We start from the raw sequence: 16,182 nt of genomic DNA on the forward strand, positions 1-16,182 counted from the left end.
CCTCACAATCCCGTAAGAGGTCTAATTAGGCCAGATAAATGGAAACACCTGTTTACGTGTAGGTGGTTTTAAAAGACTGTACTAAACAGTCAGAGCATTTATATCGCAGCAAACAAAAAGTATTTCAAGTACAGCTCCTTCAAATAATGACCTGATAGGTGGGAAATAGGAGCTTCTGATGATATAGGGGTTTATAAGTAAAAACTTTTTCACATCTTGTTCTTGGATGTCTTCATAAAGATATACTTAACAATTTACTTAACACATGTGTAAAACTGTGCGATGTACTTAGCTTTTCAAATTAACCCAAATTATGATGTCACTTAAATCTGCAAACAATTTGGTACATATTCCAGTACAGGATGAATCTTAATGTCTTTTCATGTAGCGCAAACAAGGGGTGAAAAATTCCACATTCAAACGCTAGCATTAGCAGAGCCCTTGCATTTCCAGAATTATGAATGTGTTGCTGTGAAGACATTCCCAGTAAAAAGCTCAAGTGGTGATCGCTTTTAATAAAAGAGTGGCTTCTCAATTTATGTGAGATATTTTGGGGCAGCATGAGAGTGAAAGACAGAGCCTGAAAGTTAAGAGTTAGCAGTTATTACCTTTTATTTATTTCTGTTGTTTGTTCGCTTGGAACTGTCATTGGCTGACAGCTATGGTCATCCCTATGTTCCCCGGTCGCATAAGCCTCTGCCTTCGCTTATTTGATTTAGCATTTTGTCAGGGGTTAGGGTTAGGGTCAGCGTTACGGTCAGGGTTAGGGGGTAGTGTTAGGATCTACATAGGCCTACTTGCCGTGGGACTCTGTATTTGTGGACAAAATAACAGACCTGGGAACAAAGGACCCTTTTTGTGAAAAGCAGGGAACAAAGGACCCTTTTCTTGAAAAAGTTTCCGATGTTCCCGGTCACATAGAAAGCGGGGAACATAAGACCCGGGGAACATAGGTAGCCTACGCTCCCCTGCTATGATGGCAGCATGTTTTCTCTCTTTACTGACTGTCCGCTCTGAGCTGAAGATTTCAGGTTGCTTTGCCTGTGTTGTGTCAAAGTCGTTCTCCTGTCGAATAGCGTTTCACATATTGGTTTATAGTTTAGCGACGTACCAACCAAAGCTGCCCGAATACGTTTGAATCTCAGAATGCAGAGAGGTACACATATATCTCCTCTTTCAGGAGAGGAATGTGAAAACACCTCTCTAGTGATTTGCTCAGATAAAACTCACTACAGTCAATGTCAGACATTTTAGAGGACAGGAACAGAAGAAAAACGGGAGGGGGAGAGAGGAGGGAGGCGGGAGATGGGGGGAGGGGGACTTTAAAGAGCATTACAGGTGTGGGATAATGCAGGGGTAGGCAATTCCGGTCCTGGAGAGCCACTGTCCTGCATGTTTTAGGTTTCTCGCTGCTCTAACAAACCTGATTCTAATGATTTGCTCGTTATCAAGCAGCTGATGCTCGTCACAGTTTGATTATTGTTAGACTCAGGTGTGTTAGGGTAGGGAGAAACCTAAAACATGCAGGACAGTGGCTCTCCAGGACAGGAATTGCCCACCCCTGGGATAGTGTGATACACATAGTCACATGACCAGTTGATTGCCTGCGGCCATGTGACCAGGTGTTAAGCAGGAAGTGATAAAGTGCTGTGTGTCTCAGTGGAGAGCCCTTTTTGACTTGGCCGCAGCACCCTGTTTGGTGTGCTCTCCCTCTCATACAGGGTGAAACTGCAAAACTGATGGTAATGTTCAGTAGTTTTAAACATTGTTAGCACAGAATCGCTCAGGTTTGTGCTAGCCTTTTGTTTGTGTCTCAGCAAGGTAACCATGTGTCTGCGTGCGGCCAACGCTCTTTAACTATTTTGACCTGTGTGAAAATGCTAACAGTACATGAAAGACACTTTTAAGTAAATTTTATTTGTTTCAGTTCAGGACTGATGTGAACACTGAGGCATGCTGTGGCACAGATACTGGTAAAAAATACACATGTTTATCTGTATTTGTAAACACATTTTTAGCTTGTGGTATTTATAACTTTGTTTCCTTTTTAATAGTTGATGCACTGGATTGCTCTCTCTGCTCCCGCATTATTAATTACAGGAGTTTGTGTACCCTTGCAAAGTAGGCTTATATTTTTGTTACATTTTTTGTGTTTTACTTGTGTGCAATGAGTAAAACTAAATTTAAAGATCTGGCAAACTAATACATTTTTGTTTTCTTTAAAGGACCAGGCCAGCCACTGTTTTCTACTGTTAACTTACTTTTTGGTAATGGTAATGGTAAATGGACTTGTACTTGTATTCACCCATTCACACAGACATTCACACTGATGGCAGTGGACATCTACATACCATCTAATCTGATCTAACCATTCACACCACATTTACACACCCATGCGCAGCACGGGGAGCAATTCAGGGTTCAGTGTCTTGCCCCAGGACACTTCGACATGTGGACCGGGGGGAGATGGGGATCGAACCACCAATCTCTCGAACAGAGGACGACCCACTCTGCTACCAAGCCACAGCCGCCCTTTTGCTTATTTGATTTGTAGGCTTGAGGCAATTGGTGTATTTTCTACCATACTTCATGTCCTGGGTGATAGTCATTTGGATGGCGACGTCATTTAGTGTTCCTGTTTTCTTTTGTATCTACAGCTTGACTCTGTGAAAAGGCCGGGTCCGCACTGACGCGCAGCCTCCTTCTGTGGTGGGACTGCACGGGTGACACTGGTGTATATTTGACCGTGACACTGCATGCAATTCATCGCTATAAAGCATATGTAAATAGAACTTAAGTGTGTAGTGTGATTTCGCGTGTAGTGCATGTGTGGTGGTAGTTGCTGTCTCCTACAGTCATCTTATGGTTGCTGTGTATGGCTGACCTGCCCTTATTGTGAGAACTGATTGACTTTAACCACCCAATGAGATTGTTAGGTTGATTGCCTCATGTTTTATGTACATATTGTAATAAAGCCATCTTGACTTCTGCACAGGAAATGCCTCTGGTAAATTGTTTCTGCTCAGGGAGGTCAGAGTAGGTCATAAATTGCATTGTAGATAATAAAAGGTTGAAGGTTTCCTCATGCCCCTTAGTGGGAGGTGGCGTTGTCAGACATTCTTAAAGGTAGTCTTAGTACCAGGTACTACACAGGCTAATGCTAGCATGGTTATATTCTTGGATCTGTCGAACAAGCTTAAGCAGTGTCGAACCAGTGGCGCACCAAAATTCATCACATCTTCATTAAAAGTGGTGATGAGTTGAGAACAAAATGTATGTACCAACAAATTGCATAGTTTGACTCAGCTAATATGTTAGCATCCTCCATTTTGGACTCCCTGTTTCAAACCACTCTTCTCATTTGAGGTCAGTGCTGTCAAGACAATTGGCAATGGTCAAATTGAACATTGAAGATTAACACTTCAAATCACCACAAACATTACGTTTATGCAAGCAAATGGCATTTTGCATTGAAAGTAATTGTTTTTGATTGGATATTTTGCCCTTATAAATGCTGACGACCAAGTTCTCGGTCAAGTTAAGCGGTTAGAGCTGTGACCTTTGTGGCCGATACAATGCAGCCAATAGAAGCTGATCTGTCAAACTTTGTCACCGTTTTGTCATGGTGTACAAATGGTAAATGGTGCCACTCTTAGTGAGGTCTCTCTTGGGTTGACTATAAATACACTGAATCCATCAAGCAAAGCAGTGGGTGAGACGGAGGCCTCTGAATGACTCTGAGATGTCATTTACAGAGTGTCTCTAAAAAATGCCTTTAACTGTATGAAAGTTTGACACTCCTGTCTTGAAATAAAGCGTTCATGAACAAAGACAAAAAGTGAGAGCTTCTGTGTTACAGAGGGAATACATTCACATCCACAAGTCAACACAGATCAGTGAAAAGAAAAAATCCCTTTGGGTTCAGAATCAGGGTGCAACAGCTTTGACAGGTCCTTGACAGGAAATATGTTCAGGATGAAATGTTGCATAAAGAGGACCTATTAATCTTTTCCGTCTTTTCTGGCCTATGAATGTAGTTGGAATGTTTTATAGTCATGTTTAATGATACCAAAGCATCAAATATTGAAGTACTTGCATTTAGACGTGGGCTCTGCCGACAGTCTGGGTTGGTCAGCTCTGAATGCTAGGGTTTCGGTAGCTATTAGGGATTTCTCAGAATATCTGGGATTTGTCGACGTAGAAAAATTCTGACTTCCCTACTGGTCATGCTGCTACACAGTGGCTCAAACTGTAAGCTTTAAGTTCGGCCACTTTTTTGCTGTTTATTTTGGAGGTTAACCTGTTAAAGCTAATGTTAGCATGTTGCGCATGGTGTTTTCAGCTGCTGAGGTAACTAATTCTATATATGGTAAGGGTCATAACGTTTCCCGGTAAGCAGCATAAACAGTTGACCAATCACAGCAGAGCAGACCAGCTTACCAAATCAGCACACACTGGGCTTTTCGGGAGAGGGGGGGGGGGGGCAGAAGCCCAGACAAAGCCTACCACACAGAGGTGCTGCCGCAATGGACAATATGAGAAATATGTTTTTTAAAGATCAAAACATTTAAATCTATTGTAGTTGACCAGAAAAATACAAATATGACCCTGAAAACTAGCAAAATAGGGCCTCTTCTATTTTTATCTGCTGAAAAAATACTTTTATATGGATTCAATGATTTGTTTTATCATTTGCAATCAAAATGTAACTCTCAAATAAAGAGGACCACTTAATTTGCTCTTTTGCTTTTAATACAATTGACCATGATATTTTACTAAATTAGTTGGCTTATCAGGCCCAGTTCTAAACTGGTTCAAAAACCTCTACAAGATCTAAAAGACAGGCAGTTGTTTGTGGCCTCAGACAGTGTGGGTATTATGTGCAGAGTGCCCCAAGGTTTGATTCTAGGACCACTAGTATTCAATCTCTATATGCTCTCATTTGTACATATTATACAGGACCATAAAATAAATGACCATGATTATGTGGATGATTCAGAAACTATACAGTATCCCTTTCTCCTCATGACCCATAACCATAGACGGTGATCTAAATTTCAAGAGCCATATCAATCATCTCACAAGAGCAGCCTTTTACCTCTGAGAAAACATTTTAAAACTAAGGGTCTTTCTATCAGAATCAGATTATTCACTGGTCTCCAGGTGTGCAATGAGTAGAGTTAATTCAAAATACTGCTGCACACAGAATTTTAAACCTACTAAACCTTCCTGCTTACAATGAACAACAGTCTAAAAAGTAATTTTGCATATGCGTCCCTACATTTCAAAGCTTCCCCTGTGCAGCTCTATCGTTCTACCTGCACAGAAATACTTGTCACGTCTTATTTTGCAATCATGGTTCACAGACATATGAACATTGTCACAGCTTGAATCCACTATAAATTGACGTCATTTCTCCTGGAGCACAAAGGGAAAATGCCAGCCACTGAAATTATAGGTAAAAGATTGCTCTTTAGGCCTAACTTTGCTGGATGTAGAACTTAAAAAAGTGTATATATATAAATATATATATGGATAGTTGCATATGTGATTTAAGAACTGTTTTCAACCTGAGAAGCACTCAACAATATCTGATTGTTACATTTCATTGGCAGAAAAATATCAGATTCTATGAATTTTGTCATCTGGTGTCACTTAACAAAACAAATAGCCTTAAAAAGATGTCTGGACTCAGAGGCCACAAATGCAAGACAGAAGGCAAACATGTCTTCATCCACCTTCTTATCGATTCTTTGGCTATCCAATCCAAATAAAGTTAGATTTGTTGGGCCTGACTAACATGTCAAACCACCTACTTTCTTATTCCTGCACAGAATAAAGTACTCAAATATCCTTGAGCAGCTACTGTGTCCCTGACTTTGATCTCCCTGCGGAAGAGGGGAAGCAAAAGGAGAATACTCTCCCAGCTGATTGGTTTTGACACAAGATCTCATAGTGACCTCATGTGGTTGTGATGAGGAACTGCAAGTTTGGAGCCAAAATGAAATGTTTTTCCCACTGTCAAGAAAAAAAGGCAGACTCCAGCAAAATACCTTAAATTCATTTACTTAAATTAAAAAATGTACATCACATTATCCTTTACAATAGACATGTCTTTTAAAAACTCAGTGGTTTTTGTTTTCTTCATTGTACATTTGAATAATTTGTATACAAATTCCTCTGACAAAAAGAAAAGAAAAAAAAAGAGGAAGTTGACTGTAGCAGATGACAAATTACTCATAATGACCACAGTATTTCCCCAGTAACACTTGAGCTTTAATTAGCAATTCACTGACTGTACCAAGTTTTATGAGTACTCAGTCCATAAAACAGGACTGAATCCTTTTGAAATTTACTTACTTAACCTTTTAAAATCTCTTCAGTCATAAAGATTGAGGCTGTTTTGCAGCCTTGAGATGATTCATCTGTCCCTCTACAGTTAGTCCTGTACATTCAGAGTGGAGAGCTTGGATGATGAAAATGCTTTTGAAAAACCCTTAAATACACAGAGGATCTACATATTTAATACAAGAGCGAGGGCTTCAATGTAGGGGAACCTTGAGAGGAAAACACTGTTTTTGACCCCGTCACAGAACAGCAGTCAAATCCTCAAACTGCATTATTTTCCGGTAGCGAGAAACACAGTCTGGCAGTCATTATGTGCAGCTTACCGTAGATAAAATTAAAGGAATATTTAGCCATTTTGGGAAATATTTATTAGCTTCCTAGAGGTGTTTAATTCATGTACGGACTTATCTTTAACAGAGAAGCAACTGATTATACTAAATCATCCTTGCAACCGACTGAATAGGTAGTTTAACAGTGGAGCTCCCCCCGCTGGTGACTGAAAGTACTGCTGTCAGTTAAGATGAGCTAACCTCCTGGTCTAAAGCTTACTAAGATAAGACTCTAAACGCCACAGAAAAACATGTGATAACTGTTGCAAATATTTGACCGATCAACCTTTAACAACATTTCCCATAGACCATAGTAAATTACACAATGCGTGTAGAAAGGTGTATGTTTGTTTAGACAGTGGGATTACAGCTGATAAATTTGGAGGGCTGACTTTGGTGAATATTATATATACTCCAAGAGTAATCTTAGTTCAATTTGAAATCATGCATGTCTCAGTTCCTCACAGCAAGTGCTGCAGTCAAGGCTTCTGAAGTGCATTTAAATGTTGATGCAACTAGGTTAGTGAGCAAACTACAGCGTGACTACAATTCATTAAACTGAACTACAAAAGAAGATTAAATTCAGCGAAGTGATTCATAATTTCCAATGCTAGGGTAAATCTCAAGCTACAGTCAGCAGCGTAGATTGGAAACAGCTAGCCTGGCTCTGCCAAGCCAAGCTAAGCTGCTGCTGGCATTAGCTTCATATTTAGTGTACAGACATGAGTGCTTTTAAACTTCTTAATTTCCCAAAATGTTGCACTATTCCTTTAAAATTAGCTGGATGTTTTTCTCCAAAGTGCTCCCATTTTATTTCATTTTTGAAAAAACATGTCAATCAAACTTTTATTCTATCTCGGCCTCTTTCTACACTCTTCAACGGGTGCATCAAGTCACAATGGACAAACTGGAAGTCAAAAACACTGATGTTCCCATTTCAGTCCAACATGACTATCTCTGCTCTATATGAAGACGGTGTCATATCCTTTCGGTTAAAGGCGAGCAGAAATAGTCATGTGAGTGGCGCGGAGCCAATGAGAGCCGAGACATTAATTCAAGAACAGCAGCCCAGTCTTCATAACTCCACAGTCAAAGGAATTCAAACTGGGATAGGAGAAAAAAGAGACACAATAAAATCATTTTTACAACCTTCTGTAAACATGAGCGTAGGCAGAATATGGCAGACAGAAACTTAAAGATTTGGCAAAAAGAAAAAAACAAGATTTTTAGACATTTAGAACGTGATACATTCTGTGTTTTATCTGAGCGCAGCCTCGCTCGGGTCTCCAAGACCCCCCAAAGAGCTGTTTTTCAGAGTCAACAGATTAAAAAAAGGCTTCAGGTAAAAGCTTTAAGGACTACAGAAAGCCATCAAATCACACAGTGAGACAGCGCTAATTACTTTACTGATTTCACCTGCTCTAATATCCCACACGTTTTCCTCGTCCATGGATCCAATTTATTCCTAAACAAAAATAGAAAATCCATGTCTGGGAATGCAGCCTTTTCATAACAGGCCAAATCACACATATGGATGTCAAAGAAAAATCATCTCCATCCTTAATTAGTTTAGAACTGGTCCATTGCCTCTACGGCAACTTCATATCCAGCTCACTTGATTCTACTTAGTAATGGTGAAAGGAATCCTTGACATTTTGAGGTGCCAATAACATAAAATAATGATTTTTCTTGAGGAACAGTGACATAAATGTTATTCAGGATTGTTAAACTATAAAGAAGTATCCAGTGAGAAAAACAATGACCGGAATAAGAGTAAATATAAATGTCAAGGTCTCCCTTTCTAACAGTGTTTTGTAAGATTTATACATTAGAAACTAAAGCTTGTGCTGCTGGGCGTACAGTAAATAGGAGTTAGGAGAGTGGAGAAAACTACTCTGTCTCTTGTACTAAAATGAAGAGAAATCATGATCTTCAGTCCCATATGCTATCTCCGTTCCTGTCAGAACACAGTCAAGTGTCTAATGTAGTTTGGCATCGTATTTCTACATATCAAACCATTCTGCAAGAGTGAAGACCAGCTTATTCTTGTGAACGGTGTCTTTAAAATAAAGTGACGTTGAAGTATCCTTATCAGTCTTGACCTTTATCCGCATACTTCATATACTACTGTTTGCAAACGCTTACATTTAGACGATCTGGAGTGTAAGATCACCCAGATGTCCATCTTTACTCACTGTGGCATAACAGAGAAGTGAACAAACAAGCAAACAAAAAAAGGAAATCATTAGGCATATCTTTGTAGCTCATAGTCCTGGTTTTCCAATTTAAAAAAATTGGCTTACACAAATAAATATAGCATTTGTGTAACTGCTCAAGAGATCACCCAATCAGAAGCAGCCAATCAGGGTTAGATTTATAATTCAAAGGCTGAAATAACGCAGCACTTTAATGTGCGAGGGGCCTTTGTGGAAAATACTCTGCAAGTCGTTTCATTTTCAAGTCAAAGTATCTTCTTCTTTTATGGTCAGTTTGAAGATTGTCTGTGGCAGACGTCTATCTCGTATTAATACAAAGTGCTCAGACCGCGTTTGAGACCAGCGGGATGTAACCTGCCCTGGCTCACTTACTCAGACAAGAGAGAAATACCACAAGATATAAGTGGTAGCTTTGAGACTATTTGCCAACACTGACCGTGGATTCCAGCCAAAGAAGTGAACATTTAAAAGTCTAATCTGCAACATAAATGTCAGGAAATCCAGTTTAACGTTCTAATAAAGTGCAGGGCAGAATACCATTAATGGAAGAATGTACAGCTTGTGCCTTGAAAAGAGAAGCTCGGACATGGGAGGCTTTCGTTCTCTGCTGTGTCGTAGCTCTAAATGGCAGTCAGTGTTTGAACCATCTAACAGTGGTTGTGCTCTCGTCTTTGACGTAATCAGCAGCTCCAGGAGCACTAGGTACTCAACCTAAAGGCTTTGTTTCACAAAGACATTATTCAAAAGAAAGGCATTTAAAAAGAAAAGAAAAAACCCATTTCACTACATGTTTCACATACGCACACTTACAACACTTACGGAGCGGATGCTGAACGCAGCAGTACATTTTCTGTTAGAGCGACAAAGAAACGTAACACGTAGCGTCGCTGCTGAAGTGTGTCTAGAAAGAAGAGGGAAAGTCACAGCAGCAATGTAAACTAACAAAGGCTCTGTGTCAGTCAAGTGGTGATCTGACATTTTCACAGCTAATACATATTTTAAAAAAAACAAGAAAAACAACCACTCTCACGTGATCACTCAGACATTTGTTGGGCTACGCCACGAGGCACAGATAAGCCAGTTAAATGTCTAAATATTTTAACATCAATGGGTGTTTTTTGCACTGATTTAAAAGCTAAAATTGACATATTTGTTCCTACAGATGTCTGGCAGTTTAATGAACCTCTTCATTATATTCAAATTGTTTTATGATATTCATTTTGACAGCCACGCTGAGCACATCTGGAAATTGTCCTACCACAGTAGAAGTCACTCCACTGACTCACGAATACAGAGAAAAAATAGTGCCACTTGACGCAATTTAAGACTATAATTTCTGCCCACACACCCACTCACACATGCAAAACACAGAAACAAGTAAGTCAGGAAACGAGTCAGCCAGTCAGTTGGTCAGTCGGGTGGTAGAGGAGAACCAGCCCCCTCCCCCGCCTTCTGCTCATTGATAAAAACCACACCGATCCTCATTCCTCCTCAGAACCAGTTAGGGGAATTTGTTCATTATGCAACACACGCAACAAAGTGTGTTATGTAACTAAATCCCAACTACATGTAGCTGACACACCAATGTGAAATCTACCAATCAAAGCTGGCCAGTGACCACCGATGAGTAAAGCTTATGCCGGTCACAAGAGGAGGCAGAGGCTCACACAGAGCAGAGGAGAGTGGTGGGTTTTTTAAAAGTATCTTCCAGTCCAGTTGAATCTCAGGAGGCTTTTCTGCCCCAGACTTTAGCCCCGGTATGGAGGTCTTTTGCTGGGATACATGTTGCCTAGAGCTCTGCGCTGGCCGGTGGTTTGGTGGTGGTCATGATCTTCATGTATTGGGTAAAGATTGCCTCGAAAGCCTCGTCTCTGTGGATCATGGCTCCGAACACCAATGGCTGTAGGGAACAGAAATGCTTTGTTTACAGCTTACATGTTATTGCTGCACTACCATGAAATATGTTATGTAATAAAGAACCAGAAAGTCTAAATGGCATAAGACGAAGTGACAGTGAAGAATATCTTCTCTCTGAATAATACACCATAAAAGATTCATAGTCAGTTAGGATAAATCATGTCACAAAGAAAGAATTAATCATAAATCAATTGAGTAGTGCATGCGTAAGGTTCTCAGTTGACTAGTGGAACTATTGGAAATACAGTATGAGGTTTTAGCGACGCACGTGTTTGCGAAGCACTGAGCATACGGCTCGATAAATGTGACTTTGATTTTACCGCATTAAATCAGATGAGACTTGAATGCATCAAGAATGTCCTCTGTTTTTTTTGATTGTCTGCATGCGACAAAAACAAAGTCTTCTTCAAGAATTCAAGGCAACACTCTGTGAGTAATTGATATACAAGTGGTCATTTTGAGGGTGAATCATTCCCTTAAAGGTGCTTTCACAACACTGCGCGGTAAGCGGTTTTGACTGCGCGAAACCACGGCAGTAGAAAGTGGTTTTCAGAGTTCACTCGCCTGGAAGAGGCTACATTTATTACTAGAAGAGTGCATGAGATAAACAGTATCTACTGTGAGATGCATTATTTTAAAGCTAATAGAGAATGCAACACAAATACATCGACAAGAACAGCAATTCATAATTAGAGACTTTTGAATATGTGAGATAATATTATTATTATTCAAAGAAGACTACTTAGAGTATTGCTAAAGAGGATCTTTAAAGTAAAGGAACTGTAGTAAAGTGCTGAGGAGATGCTGATAATATAAACTTTTCTCTGGTTGACATGAAGGTAAATTTCTGAATACACAGAATCTATTGAAATCCAAAGCCCACCACATATAAATATATATATAAATATATACACCAATAATAAAAGGGTGTGTCTGCCGTGCACAGCAGTCTCTCTATACTGTACCTTCTGAGTAGAAGGAGTAGCTATAGAGATCCCCATTCCACTTCCTGGTAGGACTGACAACACTTTGTACTGGGTGGGGTTTAGAAAAACAAGAGGGTTATTAATTATTATATTTTAATTGCACATAATTATACACAAAAAAAAAAAAGAATCACTATCCTATATTATGTTCAATAATGTGTTTTCCTTCCCCTTATTCAACCTGTTCACCCTTTAGAGGGATTACCTTTTGTATGTCAGTGATGTCCACCAGCTTTATAACTTTATTCTTCTTGGAGGAGCTGGATCTGGAGCTGGAGCTCTCAAAGCAAAGGTAACTAACGGAGAGAAAAAGAGAGAAAAGAGCTTGCTCTAAGGGGGAACAAAACAGGCAAGACAGAGAAGAAACTGAATGGACTTCCTGTCACTTAAATATCCAAAGAGATTTAAAGATCAGAGACAGTCTCAGGAGGGGGGCTGTCCTACTCGATCCACTCACTGTTGACTGACTGACACACACAGAGAGAGAAGGGGAGGGAGGAGACTGGCTGTAGCTTGGTTAAGAAACTTTTCAGCTTCTAACTACCACAAACCCACTGGCCTAGATTGCTACCTGCTCCTCCTCTCTGCTCCGTCTTTAAGGGTCACGTCTTTTGCTCTCATTCAGTCAGGGATTTACTGATGAAAGAAGCTTTCCTGAGAGAACGTGTCCGCACTTACTTCTCTGTGACGTAGAGCATTCCGTTCCTGATGTAGTCTGTAGGCATCTTCCTGTCTCGGTTTATCAGGCAACACCTCCAGCCGTTCTCACACACTGAAAACACACAGGGCAGAGGTTAGTGAGAACTTTGATTGTGCTCTTAAAAGAAACAAAAACAAACTAATATCTATGAGACCTGAATCATTGAAGGAGTGTCTACATTTGGCATGCTCAAATTAAAACAAGTACATGATAAAGTTTATTTTATGCTGCAGTAAGTCCCCTCACCCGCCAGAGGGCGCTCTGACTCCTGCAGGTTGAAGATCTCATGAAAAGCTCCCTTCTTGGTGCTGTGGGAGCGACCCGCCTCCTCCTCCCTGCTCACGCCACACGGGATGGTGGCGAGGCTGCTCCGAGAAACCACCGGCTGAACCTGCAGAGAGATGGCGGAGGGAAAGGCAGGAAAAGAGGGGGAAGAAAGAGACGGAGGAAACAACACACAGGATGACAGGAAGACGGAAGTAAAAATAAATAAAAAGCACCATAAAGGAGAAGAGGAAGACAAATAGGAAGAGAAGAATGATTGAGATGATGAGGGGAAAGGAGGAAGGACAGAGATACAGATTTTAAATCAAGTCTAAACACAACAGACTACATGTTCCCAGAGTTATTGAGAAAAGTGTGGAAACAGCTCAACTTTCAGTATTGCATTGTGTTCTCTGCATTCTGTGACGTGCAAAGCAGAGTGAGGCCATCAATCACTCAACATACAGAGCAACAGTTTATATGCAAAACAAATACTTTTTTAGTTTGTGGAATATAAAAATAACTGGACTAAAGATGTACCATGATTTACATGTTTAGATCTAAGGGATCCTCTTTCTATAAGTGTGTCCATGGAGCTAAATCAAGGCCGAATGTTTGGACCATTTCAAAAAGGAAATTGTAATTAAAAATCTAAAAAGCTGAAAGTTCAAGATACATATTCAAAGTAAAAATAAGTGTAGTTTTTTTTACAGATTAAATATAATTTTTATACATTTCTAAAATTGAATACATTATTTATTCTCATTTTCACTTTCATATATATTTCGAAATTTGAGGGTTTTTATTTTTCAGATTCAGATTCACTTCTTATTTTTTACAGTTTAAAATCTTTACTTTCACTTTCAGATTTTTGGCCTTGATCTGATCTTGGCATCTTAAAGGGGTGGGTGGAACTCAAAGACGGCCGAGGACCTTACTCAATCATGCTTCCTTCAGGAAACGTTGGTACTGCGAGAAGTATAAACTCAACACTTTCAGTACACCATATTTAGATGATTGGCAGTGGAAAAACAAACCAAGGTGACAAGGTCCCAGTTAGCGGGCTGTTTTAGACCCCACTTGTTACAAACTACAATATAAGAGCAATAAACTATGCCAAATTTTGGAGTTCGACAGCCACAGTTTAAGGCTTGACATTTCCCACTTCCACGTACTACTCTGAATCAAAATTAAATTTAATATGAAAAAAGAATCTCTGCACTTATTTTTATTTTGAATATGTTGTTGTACTTTTCAGAGTTCAAGATCAAAACTTGAACCTTCAGCTTCAAATTTTACTTTTTCAAATGATCAAAACTTTTGGCCTGGATTAAGCTCCACCTGTTTTAGTAACAGTAATCTTGTTGAAAGCAGTCAATTGACATAAAAGAAACAACCCACAATTACATTTAATCACTATGTGTAATGGAGAAAGGGAAGGATTTAATAAGCTAAAATTACAGGGGTCAAGGGTCTACTCTACGTGCATTTGAACTTTTCAGTAAAAACACTGCTACATCTCACAGTGACTATGTCAATGGATCAAAAATGTTAATACATTTGCAAATAGATGAAATAATTCAAAGTAACATTTAAAAAAAATAAAATAATAATGATTAAAAAAAAGACAAACTATAAGTGATTATAACATTTTGATCCATTCTGTCCACAAACACTGACGGCCAATCCCGAGGTGTGTCACACATCTTGCGCGCACACACGCACACACACACGCGCTTTGAGGTGAGCTTGCGGCACACTTAGGCGCAGCGGAGGAACCAAAGGGAGACACACCAGAGTCCCTACCTTCTCAGTGCCAGAGAGCTGAGAGAGAGAAACGACAGAGGACACCTGTGACAGATGCCACAGCAAAAGACAACCCCACACACATCCTCACACACTCAGTCCTGCATATGAGAGAGACGCATACACGTGAGTGCCTGAGCTGTAATGTATTATTGACAGGAGTGAGGGTATTTTGATACTTTATTGATGTCTCTACTCCTGCCACAAGGGGGGTGGGCTCTGTGTGTGTGTATATGTGTGTGTGTGTGTGTGTGTGTGTGTGTGTGTGTGTGTGTGTGTGTGTGTGTGTGTGTGTGTGTGTGTGTGTGTGTGTAGTAGGTGGATTTTTGCCAACATGAAAGATTCAACCTGACCTACAGTTGGAGGATGCAGATCTCTAAATATAAACGTTCTTTTTTTCTTGCATGACATGTAATTTGTAGAAGTAACACCTGACCTTGTGTTGAATGGACAAGAACACATTTCTTGGCATTTTTAACACATTATTAAGATTAGCTTCCTTGCTAAACTAGCTCGTTATCTAGTTATATTTAAATGACATGAATGTACCAAAAGCTGATGACAGCAATGACAAGCCTCTAAAGGTAGAAACTTTAGCTTTATCTTAACAGGGACGATTCATAGAGATATTTTTACCTTTACCCTTAATCTTTAAAAAAAATTTTTAATCCAGGTCTGTGGCATCGGAGATCTGCTGAAATCAACCCAAATTTTGAGAGAGCGTGTTGGATTTCAGCAGATCTCCGATGCTCCATTCAGCAGGGACTTCCGCAAAACGTCGTTCGTCTGAACACAGTGCCCACATTGCCATGGCACAGACCTAGATTGAAATGAGAGGCCCTTTAAACAAAGAATTAGCTGTAATTAACCGTATGCATTTTGAAACTATGTTGTCTTCAGACTAAGCAGTGTGTGTCACATTCAAGAGAACCTGCGAGAGGAGGCGATGTAGGAGTACAGGCAGCAAAGTGCTCATCCTGATGTGTATAAAAGTGCGTGGTTCTGCTTCCTTACCCGCCGCGACACAGTGGCGTTAGTCCTCTCTTTGAGCTGAGGGTCTGTGGGAAGGCTGTTCCACACGATGTGGGGTGTGTCGTACTTGTCCCGCAGCTTTGGACAGCTCTTGAACAGGAAGTCTATGATGAAGAACTTGATGCCGGCGTACAGGCCTGGAGAGGAGCGACAGCCAACAAAAACAAATTAGTTACGAAACGCCAAAAATGCTGAATGTGGAAGCCAACAATGACTTTCAATGCTTTTGTTTGTTTAATGCCTGCAGACTGACTCCTAACCAACAAACTCCCAAATAGTTTTAATCCTTATCGGAAATTGGATGAAGCAATGGGCCAGTTGAATAGTACGCAATTCATTTGTTATCCAATACAGTAACTAGACATATAAGAGAATTATTATCAGAGAATTAATTACATTAGAAAAGAACACTACTAGAGCTCCTTTCACATCCATTTTTATGGAACAATCTACCAGCTATGGTTAGGGAGGCCAGCTCTGTCAAGATTGTTAAATCCAGGCTTAAAACCTATTTTTTCTCTGTTACCTTTGACCAACCATGAATTGTTTTTATTTGTTATTATGCATTTGCTTTTGTTTTTATT

The 16,182-nt window shown here is 39.9% G+C and overlaps 1 protein-coding gene across 5 annotated transcripts in view; it reads right to left on the reverse strand.

Annotated features, from left to right (window-relative positions):
• Nucleotides 1–6,050: 6,050 nt before the first annotated feature.
• The window catches only part of gramd4a (GRAM domain containing 4a), a 49,883-nt gene continuing 39,751 nt past the window's right edge, over nt 6,051–16,182 (reverse strand). For 3 of the 5 annotated variants that reach the window (XM_083934978.1, XM_083934976.1, XM_083934980.1), the window contains 7 exons: nt 15,581–15,735; nt 14,567–14,584; nt 12,743–12,887; nt 12,475–12,568; nt 12,002–12,092; nt 11,776–11,844; nt 6,051–10,793 (listed from right to left, as the gene is read on the reverse strand). In XM_083934978.1, the coding sequence (XP_083791104.1) occupies nt 10,683–10,793; nt 11,776–11,844; nt 12,002–12,092; nt 12,475–12,568; nt 12,743–12,887; nt 14,567–14,584; nt 15,581–15,735 (683 nt within the window). In that variant the 3' untranslated portion in view covers nt 6,051–10,682. The remainder of the gene's footprint in view (nt 10,794–11,775; nt 11,845–12,001; nt 12,093–12,474; nt 12,569–12,742; nt 12,888–14,566; nt 14,585–15,580; nt 15,736–16,182) is intronic. The other 2 variants (XM_083934979.1, XM_083934977.1) reach the window with 1 other exon arrangement.

Source organism: Echiichthys vipera (genome assembly GCF_963691815.1).
Source record: "Echiichthys vipera genome assembly, chromosome: 20".
Lineage (NCBI taxonomy): Eukaryota > Metazoa > Chordata > Actinopteri > Perciformes > Trachinidae > Echiichthys > Echiichthys vipera.